The 12,464-nt window shown below is 34.2% G+C and overlaps 1 protein-coding gene across 2 annotated transcripts in view; it reads left to right on the top strand.

Annotated features, from left to right (window-relative positions):
* GRID2 (glutamate ionotropic receptor delta type subunit 2) overlaps positions 1–12,464 on the top strand; it is a 1,349,856-nt gene that overhangs the window by 805,197 nt on the left and 532,195 nt on the right. For both annotated transcript variants that reach the window (XM_033857390.2, XM_033857389.2), the window contains 2 exons: positions 4,764–4,937; positions 12,064–12,225. In XM_033857390.2, coding sequence (XP_033713281.1) covers positions 4,764–4,937; positions 12,064–12,225 — 336 coding nt within the window. The remainder of the gene's footprint in view (positions 1–4,763; positions 4,938–12,063; positions 12,226–12,464) is intronic.

Here is a 12,464-nt window from a genome sequence, read left to right as displayed (position 1 = left end):
GGTTAAAACTCAGAGATCAAGCATATTTTCTGTATTTTCATCCCTAAGAAAAACCATCTGTCCATGTATCTGTGGTTAGCACTCTTGCTTCTACATGATTCTATTCAGCCACCTCATTCTCTCTGAAATATGCCTCAAGAAACTTGAGTCTTGCTACCTTTATTTCATTTACAGGCCTGTTTATAATGGATGAATCACAATTTACCTGAGTTTCCGTAAAATAAGAAACATGGATTTCTCGAATTTGCTAGGAAGATAATAAACTCTAAAAGGAGCAATGACAACAACAAAACCCAACAACATGCACATGCCCATTTTGATTGAACATGGAAATCGTGAATCTCACTAGTTTGGTTTGTGTAGCTACTATTTTGTTGCTAATTTTAAAATGGGTTGCAAACATTTATTTAATCTTACTGCACCAGTAGTTTCTCAGAGAGAAACTATAAATCAAAGTTGGCATTGTGCATCATCATACAAATTGATGTCAAAACTTGAGAACAATATATTTTTTTTGCTTACATTGTGTGCTATAATAATGAGAGGCTATGCTAGTTCATATGGTATAATCAATCATATGTTAGTAGTTGGTAATGGTATTTATCTTTTCCCTGCAATCAGTCGATCCAGCACAGAACAGCCTTTCCATATAAGTACTGTCATCCCTTCAGGGTTCTGAAGGAGATGGTCTAGCACTTTATTTAAGTTTTGCAAAAGTTAGAAATTCAGGTAGGAAGATATATACACTGTTTAGAGCAGCCAGAAACATAATGCTATAGTCACCCTTCTATTCCCTGATGATACCGAACCTGACCTTTGGCATCCTGAATTCTTATTTAAATAGTTTAAGCTACTATTCTCTGCTAATGACTGCTTAGTTCTGCAGTTAAGGAGAAGGGGGTTGTTGTTGAGATTTGAAAAGCCAATATGTATAATGAATATATATATATATATATTTTTTTTAGTTTAGTGATTAATTGAACTGCCCACTACTAATCTGTCAAGCAGAAAGCTGCCATTCTGCTCCCCTTCCTGCTGCTATAGTCTACAGTTGGTTTTGTTCCATATTTCATAATATATGTGTAATTATTTCATGTTAATATTAAACTTTATGGAAGCATTAAAGGATCATCTTTGCTAAAGCATGAAGAATGTAAACATATCAGCAATGCAGCAACAGCAATAAGCATACTCTTTTCAAATTATACCACATAGTACACTGCTTAATATCATTACTAAAATCTGCTTTATTTAGAATGGGTAAAGTTATTAAAGCACCGCAAAGTCTATACTCAAAGTTTCAGGTATCTATCTTTAGAAGACGTTTTGGTGAAATCTTGCCATTCATTCATTTTTTCATTTATCAACCTTTAATGAATACCCACTGTGAGCCAAGAACTTTGTTCAATGTTAAGAGATAAAAGAATGGGAAAAGGAGGAAGGGGTCCCTTCTCTGAAATAGTTTATATAATATAGATTGGCAACCAACCTAATAGATTTTGAGAGTCTTTCCTTCTCTAGAATTCTATTAACTTACGCCTAAAGCTGATACCCTACAAGGATTCAGGAGCAATCCAATTCTCCTAAAAGATTTGTTCTGGGAAGTGGCTGTTTCTGGCGGAGTTGTATCCCTATCAGATATTTTCGCTTTCCTCTTCCTTGGCTCTTACAGTTCAGAGTTTGCCCTACATTAAACTGTCACAGTAAAGTGATAAAAATCTTTCCTCGGATATATTCATTTGATTCTTAATAATTTTTGATTATCCATGTAAATTATTTTGGGGGTAAAAGACAGTATGCCTTGCTCTTAATGAAAAAAAATTGAGAAAAATTAGGTATACTAAAACATATTTGTTCATTTTTCATTGCAATATTCTTATTTCATAAATGTACTCATTCAAATCAAGAATACAAAAAGGACAAATAATTTTATAATTTACCTTCTTTAAATTCTTTCAAACTCAGGAAATTTCTGTCTCTTTCTAAAGAGTAGCATATTTGGGTAGTACAGGGGGCTTGGTAGAGTATGTACTGAACTGGTTCTTCATATGATTATTTAAAAAACTCAGATATTTTAACATTTAAAAAATTCAGCACATTAGAATAATGTAGATTCCAAAAGATTATACAATAGTTTCATATTTTAATGAAAGCAGTTTATTTACAGATTTATTTTTCATTTAAAAGTATCTCTTGATAGATTAAATATTCACTTGGCTTCCGGTGTTTATATGACATTGCATCTGTCACTCTTGAAATGCACCTTTTGGAATGCAGAAGTAAAGTTCTTTAAATATAAAATAGCTGTCTGATCAAGTTTTCATATCACTATCAAACTAATTTTGAGATCAGGTGTCAAAACTAAAACTGCAAGTGAATTTTTTGAGACAGACTGTCTGTTAGCTTCATTCAGAATGGCAGATTCTTTCCTCCCAGAATATTACTTTCTTTTCCCTTCCCCAAATAATAATAGGCAAAATATATTCAATTCAAATTGACATTTTCTCAAATATAGCTTAGTCGCTAAGACACCTGTGAACTTCAACTTTTAGAACCTGTTAAAGGTAACCATCCTCTTTTGTGGGTTTAAAAATAGTCCTCTTAAAGACTGTGGCTCATGATAGATGAGTTTATCATTTCTTATAGAATCATCAGACTATTAAATGCTGGAATAATATATCTTTATAGTTTTAATTCCTATCACTTATGCATATTAATCTAAATAATTCCTGTAAGGAAAAATGGATTTCTTGTGTAATTACTTCAGAGAGTGTCTCTTTTGATGACATTTATAAATTCATACTATGAATAAAGGGTATTTTGAATGAAGAGCTTGGAATCTCCTTGGTTCCTTATTTATGAATGAGAATGACAGTATCTGAATCAGAATGTAGTTTTTAGCAGAAAATGAGATAACAGGTTAAGTACTTAGTATTTTGACCAAAATATAGCAGGGTCTTAATAAATTAAGTTTTTATTCTAATGTGCTGATTTGTAGCTCACCATGGTTGGAGCATGTAGAAATGGTGCTGTTTGACAAAATGTTGATAAATCTTAGTATTGCTAAAGAAAAAATGACCATGTATATAACACAACTTAGTCAATATTATGCAAAGAGTGGTAGAATTTTTTCACTGCCTTTTTAAATGAAAATTCCCATCTGCACAATACGAAATTTTTAAAAATGTAAAGACATTGAATAGCAATAATAATTAATTTTGAAAGTTTTCTAGTTAAATTTCAGGCTTAAAATGAAGTTGACAGACACCGTTTAATTTTATTTTGTGAGTAGATGACAGAGACTTAAAAAGTGACCTGCTTTTTGCCAGACAGAAATTTTGGGGGCCAGTGAAATGACACGCACTAAAGAAAAAGATGGCATTTTAAACTGAGAAAAATAATTTTTTATGGTACATTAAGGATTAATCGACTGGAAATCCAGGATATTACACTGTATATAGCTGATGGCAGGTGTTATTTTATTTTTAGAGAAATCTATATTTCAGAAAGATCATAAATAAAAGATGAATTTTAAAGCTAATATATGTTATAAGAAAGAATAATATGTGATTAACGTAGTAAGGAAAGAAGAAAATTTACACTTGTAAATCATCTTTTTCTCTTTCATTATTCTGTAATAATTCTTTGAAACAAAACTGAGAAGTGCTCATTGTATTCCAAAATGTATCATGTGTCAAATTTTTTACTTCAGATGCCATAAGAATCTGTTGAAACCAATAATATGTTAATTACAAAGCCTTCATTGATTTAAAAGGTTCCAAATGGACACCATGGAGCACAAACTACCTAAGTAAAGACTACATTAAAGCTAAAATTTATTCTGATCAGTCCTATTCTAATTCCAATTAGAATAATGTTCAGTTAGAACAGATGTACGTTATGAAAATATTATGTTATTTTTATTACTTTTACATCCATGATTGAGTCAAATCTTAAAATTTAAGTGTGGAATTGGGAGGTGGCAGGGAGAAAGAAGTAGAAAATGCTTTTCTTTGAGTTCGGCACATGCTTATATACAAACTAGCATTAATTTGGATAAACATCACTGGAGTTCACACTGCATTAATCAACAGAATTTTTCATCTTTATGTTAAGAACACAATTACATACTAACTTATCCATTCAGCAGTTAGTGAACACTCTGTTTTATCCTTTATTTATTCTTTACCAAGAGAAATGTATGAGTTAACACCAGTAGTTCTAAGACATAATTGGGAAAAAGTCTTAAAAAATAATATCTCCTCATTCTCTCTCTACTTGTCTTATTTAAGAACCTCATTTTTCATTGCTAAGAACAATATATATTATTCTTACATTATAACTATCTTCCTAGGTAGTCAAAGTACCTTGAAATCCATTAATGAATAATTAAGTGTAATAGCAAGTTATTTGCGACGTTTTCCCATGTTTAGACAACACATATTTTTCTGAAGTGTTCAACATATTATAAACTTATTATTAATAAAATGTGTTTAAGTCGTTTGCTCCAGTTGAAATTATTTAGGTATTAATAAATTATATACATAAATGCATATAATTTAAAGCACAGACAGCAACTACATATGAGTCGATTATTTTAATGAACATGTGTTGTTGCTTTCATTTGGATGTGGGCTAAGCATTATGCAAATGTATTACAGTAATGGAATCTCTTAGCATTTCCAGATAACAACTCATTAATAGTTTTGTGTTTCTGTTACTGTATTAAAGCATTTCTAATTCTTCCATTTCTTATCTTATAGGAAATAAATGATGTGGACGTACAGGAACTTGTAAGAAGGTCAATTGGAAGGTTAACCATCATTCGTCAGACATTTCCAGTCCCCCAGAATATAAGTCAGCGATGTTTCCGTGGCAACCATCGAATATCTTCAACGTTGTGTGATCCAAAGGATCCATTTGCTCAGAATATGGAGGTATATTCTAAGTCCCTGGATATTCCTTCAAGGATGTTTTGTTGGGCAGTTGTAGAGAGAGCTTTTCCAGTGGCATTGCACTCAGAATTGTACACATTTCCATTTTCTGAACTATTCTCCTCTTCCAGCAATTTCATAAGTCTGATGGGGAGAGTGCTAAGCATCTGTCTTTGATCATTTTGACCTCATTACAGCAAAATATCTACTTGTTTAATAAAAATATAATAAGTAAACGTTTTTTATTTCTTTTCAGCAATTAAATCGATAGCATTTCTCATGGTGAATTTGTGATTGATACTCCTTAATGCCAAACTCCAAATTACTAAGCTAATAAATTTGCTTGCCTTTTCTGGCATAACAAGGATATAGACGTTTATTCTTTTTTAAATATTAATTTCCGATTGGAAGAACTTCACCAAAAAAAATTTAGAAATCCAAAAAATGCTGTAGTGTTATAAAGTTATATCCAACTCAGAGGGGATATAGCTGAAACCTTTGCTATTCAGAATACAACAAAGAATTTGAAAGTAGATGAATACAATCTCTGAGCAGCAAAATAAAGAACCCCAAGTCCCTGAAGCTTACTCATAAGAATGCCCTTTTAATACTCACCTGGAGCCTATTTCTTTTTCTTAAGGAAAATCCTATCAGATTTTTTTGTTTTATTTCTCTTTGCACTGGAGTTCTCAATATGTCAGTCTGATGGAGGTTTAACAAAGGCAGGCACATCAACAAGAATAGGGCTCCATAAGAAGCACTCGAGCTAGGCAAGAGACAGGAAAAGAGAAATCAAACAGATACACTAGGGCTTCCCTGGTGGCGCAGTGGTTGAGAGTCCGCCTGCCGATGCAGGGGACATGGGTTCGTGCCCCGGTCTGGGAGGATCCCACATGCCGCGGAGCGGCTGGGCCCGTGAGCCATGGCCGCTGAGCCTGCGCGTCCGGAGCCTGTGCTCCACAATGGGAGAGGCCACGACAGTGAGAGGCCCGCGTACCGCAAAAAAAACCAACAACAACAAAAAAAACCAGATACACTAATTCAGATATCCTATCAGAGCAGAACTTTCCCTGTAAAACAACTCTATATCATAAAGCAGTTCCTAAGAGTACCACTGTAGAATATTGCTAGTATATTAGTTAATTTTTAAACAGTATCGCTGAGATATCAACAGAGGTTAAAGTCATGATCAATTTCATAGGTTAAAAAAATGATATATTCCTTCAAAATGTTTAATATCAAAAACATTTTAGTACTTAGAGATGTTTAGTTTGAAAAGCTTGGGAAAATAATCCTAGGAGAACTAGTTCATTCCCAATAATACTGGATAAATAAGTCGACTTGGCAAAACTACTTCTTTGTTTGAAAGTTAACTCCACAGCTTCCCTATTTTTAGTCAGCTTTGAATTTTTTTAGATAAATTACCATTTATCTAACCATTTCTTCATACTTATTACCATTGTAATGAGCCATGTGTATTTACCAGGCAGCTGGCTCTGGGATCATTGCCCATAGAACTTTCCTACTAAATTTTAAGCTCTTTTAGAATAGGTTCTCTCCAGAACCAGGCATCATAAAATCACATTAACTACTTGTCTATTTTTCTTTCTCCCATCATATCTACCATGGTGCTTTGCACCTTTGTAAATATTTGTGGATTTGAATGTAATTGATAAGAACGCAGGGGTCAAAGTAAGCTACTCAAGCCTAAACAAGGTTTAAGTTTCATACTTCCAGTGACCCATCTTTTCCTATTAATTGGTCATGAATATAATTCATGTGGAAATGATAGAATTTTAAATAGAGAAAAACACGAAAGAACTTTGATTTAGAAAATCGTGAGATATTAAAGGCTGTTCCTGTCAAAAGAGGTAGTAGGAAATGGACAGATTGGGAAAGCAGAAAGTCATTGTATAGTATTTTAAAGCACATTCACCTAACAGCACAATCCTTCTGATTCAATTAATGAATTCCTTGAAATCAGGGAACAAATATTTTATTTATCTTTATATTCCCAGACCTATCTGATGAATTAAGGATGTACTGGAAGCACCACTCCTCCTTCCCTATACCTTCATCATACTCCCCTCAAACCCACAGATAGAAGAAAACAGGATGATTACTTTTTCTTTGTGCATGTATTACATTTAGTGTCCCTAGTATATGTAATAGAATTAGACTGAATGTTTAATATATAAAAGGAAAACTGACAGAAACTTTTATATGTGAAGATTTATATAATGAAGTGTCTAAATGCAGGGCTCTTGAATTTAAAATGTCCCACTAAAAGCAGAGCATTTGATATAGAGGCTTGCCTTGGTGCATATTTTATCTCACTGAAGTTAAAGGAAACAACAAGAAAAGTACTTATTAAAAATTTATAACCCCCCCCCCCCGCGAGGTTCCCTAGGAAAAGCAGCCCTCTCAACTTGGAGTCCATAAAAACAGTGCAGATAAAAATGATCACAGACATATCTTATCAGCAGGGTACAGTTAAAAAACAAACTAAGAAAAAAGCTATGAAAATATGATTCAAGTCAGCTCTAAAAATAGAAACCTAGCTATAAAATCACAATAATCACTACAACAGAGGAGAAGAGGGTACAGTGAGCCCATGTAGAGATCTCCAGGCTGTTACATATTTCAGTATACGTAGAAAGGGGAGTAAGATTTACAAAGAACAAAAAACATGTTTCCTCAATCTTTAAATTAGTGCCAGAAAGACTAAAATCCAGGATTAGCTGAAGTTGCAAAATAAATGTTAAAGATACCTTTTAGCTAGAAACAGAGTTTTTAGCAATATATGAAGCAAGAAAGAAGTGAACCATTTACTGCTCGGTGAAACTAACGTTAGCTTGGCTGCCAATGGAGGGAAAATAGAAATATTCAAATCCTTTTGCTTCTGTTTTCTCCATCTAGGAAAACAGTGTCCTCAAATTGGAAAGATTAAAGTCATTAAAAGAAAAGTAAACCTCTGGTTTAGAAGGAGCAGGGGTTTGCAGATCGTTAGAGTATACCTTGCTCCTCTAAAATGAGGCCTGAGAAATAATTGCTCAGAGCAGTAAATAAACCAGTAGATATGATCACAATATTGCAACTTAGAAAAGTACTTGAGAAGAGAACCCAAGTATAAGACATTGGTAATTATCCCAATTTTCAAAAGGAAGGAAAATGATCTGACAACCAGAGTTTAATATACTAAAATTAATATTTGGATAAATTGTAGACTATATTATTAAATATATGGTTTGGGGAACTTCAAATAAGATAATAGGACTTCCTTAAGAGCAAGCACTGCCAGACTAAGTCCTACTTAATATTTTTTTTAGATTGGGAGAATGTCATAAATCTATTTATTGTATATTGATTTTAATGCAGTGTTTGACAAATTTCCTTATGAAATCCTTATGGGAAGACATTAAAAAGTCTAAATAAGTTGATGTCATTCAAACATTTTCACCAAAGCCTCCTAAGAAGAGAAGATGGTAAACACTCTGGCTTCAGATTTTTTTAAAAGTTCAAAATGTATTAAAGTTTCATTATTATCTTTAAAAGTTATAAAACATATGAGTTTCTTTGAAATTAAAAGTAATATTTCAAATAATTTATCAGTTAAATTACTTTGTTTTCTCTCCAAATTGATAAGCAAAATTGATAAGCATAGAACATGCCCCAGATGTATTCTGTAGCTTTGAGTATCTTTAATACCTACAACTTTTCACCAGAGCTTCTCTTACCCTCAATTTGAGAAATATGGAACTAGAGGAATATTCAAACCATGCTGATAAATATTCTACTCTTGAAGTGCAAGGAATTCTCTGTGGTCACCCAAAGAGTCTGTCCTTGGACCTAATATTTTCAAAATGTTTATAACTACACAAATGAAATGAATGAAGTATGCCTCTCAGATTTGTAAATGACATAAAGCTAGGAGAGAAAGCTTACATTGTGTTACATCATCAAGATTCAAGTTGTTAATATTCACTGAGTAATATGCCTAAAAATTGAAATATGACGGAGATAAAGTATAGGTTCAAAGTCGATTACAGACAGTCTAGATGGATGAGAACTGGTTTGACAGTTTAAGGCTGTTAAGACGAAGGCAAACTTGACTTGAGTATAGCAGAAGTCATATTTGCTCCAAGCCACTCTAATGTAATCTTGGTCTCTATGTCAGAAGCATTTTGCTAAGATCAAGAGAGACAGCGTCTTGTACTACTTTCTCCTAGTCAGCTCACATCTGCAATAATGTGTTAGTTCTGGGTACTAAACTTTCGACAGAAACACTGAAAAATAAGAGAAGGACAGAGGAAGAATGCGGAGATGATGAGCAGCCTAGAAGTAATACCAGATGATAAACAACTGAAGGAAAGAGGATGTTTCAGGGCAAGACAAAGGAGGTGTCAGATATCGAAAGGTTGGCATGTAGAGGAGGTTGGTGCCCATGGTCAGTGAAGTCAGAAAACAAGTGTAGTAACAGTAGGTAGAGAAAAATGATTGGTCGACTGGTGGGATACTGGAGTTTAAGATGTTAGAGGAGTTGTTCATTTGGGTCTAGTAAATAGTCATTTGTGTTGGTCATGGCCAGAGTAGAAGTGAAGGTCATCTGTGTAGAAATTGAAGTGACCTTTTTTAAATATAAGGAGGCAGTTTGGGATCACTGTGAGGGAGGAGTCGTGAATAAAGAGTGACCAAGAGGTTAGTAGGTGCTGGCAGAAAGGTGCTGTGACGTGTGGCATAGAAACGAACACGAACCTCAAAAGAGAATAGGTACTTGCCTGAGAAAGAAGTAAAAGAATGGGTAATAGAAAACTCAGAGAATGTCATCACTCCCTTTTGATCCTGCAGTTTAGGTAGTGGGGAAATGAGGAGAGGTAGTCATTTGTTGAAAACACCTGTCACATACCGAGTACAAGGCACTCAGCTTTAAGCCTGTCATGGATGCTAAAGCGCGTGCTTTATGGTGTGCAAAGGAGACTGTGCCACAAGAAGTGTCAGGTTTGGATGGAAGCCAGGTTGGCAGGTCTCTCTTATCTTGACTTCTGTTAAACCTACCTGATGTTAAACTTGGCTTTCTTTGACTTCTTTTCCTTGACAACAGTGTATGAAAAACCAAATATATGCTAGGCTCTAGGCTAAGTCAAAAGGAAATAAAAAATAAGGGAAACAAAAGTAAAAAGGGGAAACAATATGAGCCCTTGTCCAGAAAGCACCCATATTCTAGTGTGAAAAGCAGAGTTTAAAAAATCTTAGCATTATGATATGCTTCGATAGGGGTATGCGCCAAGTGGTATGGGAGATAAAATGAGGACTGCCCGCCTAGACTGGGAGTGGGGAGAATCCTGAGAAGTTGTCAGGATAGGATTCACCCAGCTTGTGACCCATGAATTGAATACGAGAGGAAGTTAACTAGATGGAGAAAGATAAAGAGACATCAAAGGACGCTCCCACAACTGTCTCATCTACACACTTAAAGAAATCAGTCAGAGGGTGAAACAAAATAAAGCTAGGTTGCTAAGAACAAGCGAGTTGGAGGCAGTGGTGCAGGAGAGGTCAGAAAAGGCCAGATTATTGCATATTATTGAGAAATCATCAAAAGATTTGCTCTGGATTTTTGGGTACAGCTCACTCATCCATCATGTTTCGTCTAGGTTTACCTTCGGGGTCTTCGTAGTCTAATTCAGATGAAGTTTGATTCATCAGGTACTTTTAACATAAAGTCTCACTCTTCGTTCATTGCCAATCGCACCATCCCTCCTGGTCCCTCTAGTAATTACCTGGTGGCTGGGTAGCGGGGTAGGGGGTGGTGAGAATGAGAATATCCTATCCTAATATTTCCTTATAAAGAACAAACTGGAATTTCACTTAGTGCATAAGAGTGTTCAAAGTCTGTTTAAAGAAAGGTCTACAAGCACGAGTGGATTTACCTAGTTTTGAAAGAAAACTCAAAAGGCACTGTTAGGAACTGCTTATTAACAGTTGTTCCTAGTATCAAACTTTCAGCATCCTAATAGTTGAAGCTTAGTACCATGCTGTGTTGTGGACAGAAAATTTCATAAGATTCCTTCATGATTAATTATAAGGAAAGGGTAATCAAAGTACTGTCCCCTTTATTTGCAGGAAAAAAATGTGATAACAAGATTTAAAAATCTGAGAAAATTGCTTAAAATGGATTTAATTTTTATAGCTGAGTTCTTATTTTTTAATTTTCTATTAGAGTTTTCCTTCAAAGAGGAAATAATATAACATTGTTATATTATTTAACCTCTGTTATTGACCTTGGATATCTCTTGGTGTCTGTATTTTTAAAATATTGTTTATAATTTATTTGAATAATAAACACCATCGGTAATTAACAATGAAGATACTGGTTCTGGCAAGACTTAAGTGTAAGAGTGCAATACAGCTTATCAAATGTGTATAATTCATTTTAAATCTGTATAGAGGGAAGATAACATGATTACATTAGAAGAAGAAAGAGTTAATGTAAACACACATTCACAGTGAACAGCTTATGATATTTGTCATGTTAATTAATTGCAATGCACATTTATATTATTTTGTATAGACCCTTGATCATTGTAATGTTTATGAATGGTGCTGTTTCCTCTCGCTTTTTTCATTACTTTATCTCCAGAGGCACAAATGTACAGGCAGATGTCTGCTTCCTTTTTTTTTTTGCACCTATGACACTCATCTTCTATGTAAGATCAAGTTGATATTTCTCCGTCTGAATAACCAGAATGCAAAAACTTGACATATTCAGAAAACGTATTGTTCAGTTTGCCCTTCCAGTCTTAAGCCCTTAGATCCTTACCTCCTCAGAAAGAAATAAGGACTACTGATTTTCTAAGGTCTGACACTAACAGCCTGGCTCTGTCGAAACTTCTCTTTTTTATCTTCTCTTTCTCAACTAAATAAGCTGAAAAAGCAATTGGGGCATACAATCAGACAAGACTTCATTCTCAATAACAAAATTGTCCAGGAAATGAAAAAAGAAACCTTCTGCTTAATAATAACCCAGTAAACCAACTATCTGTGAACGGAAGCAACTGAGCTGATGACTTTCTCCTTGTTCTTGATGGTTGGCATCAATGATTCTAATGATTACTGTCTAATGTCTTTTCAGATTTCAAACCTTTACATATATGACACGGTGCTTCTGCTTGCTAATGCTTTTCATAAGAAGCTGGAGGACCGAAAGTGGCACAGTATGGCTAGTTTGTCATGTATCAGAAAGAACTCCAAGCCCTGGCAGGGAGGGCGTTCCATGCTGGAGACCATCAAGAAGGTAATTTCTGACTAGCATTTCTTTTTTTTTTTATTTTTTATTTATTCATCCATTAGTTTTTTGTGTTGTTGTTGTTAATTTTATTTTTTTAATGAAGTATAGTTGATTACAGTATTGTGCCAGTCTCTGCTGTACAGCAAGGTAACTCTTATACACATATAGACATTCTTTTTTAATATTCTTTTCCATTATGGTTTATCACAGGATATTGAATATAGTTCCCTGTGCTAAACAATAGC

The sequence above is a fragment of the Tursiops truncatus genome, chromosome 5, assembly GCF_011762595.2.
Source record: "Tursiops truncatus isolate mTurTru1 chromosome 5, mTurTru1.mat.Y, whole genome shotgun sequence".
Classification (NCBI taxonomy): Eukaryota; Metazoa; Chordata; class Mammalia; order Artiodactyla; family Delphinidae; genus Tursiops; species Tursiops truncatus.
The sequence above is the reverse complement of the archived record's forward strand: the minus strand, read 5'-3'. Positions and strand labels throughout refer to the sequence as shown.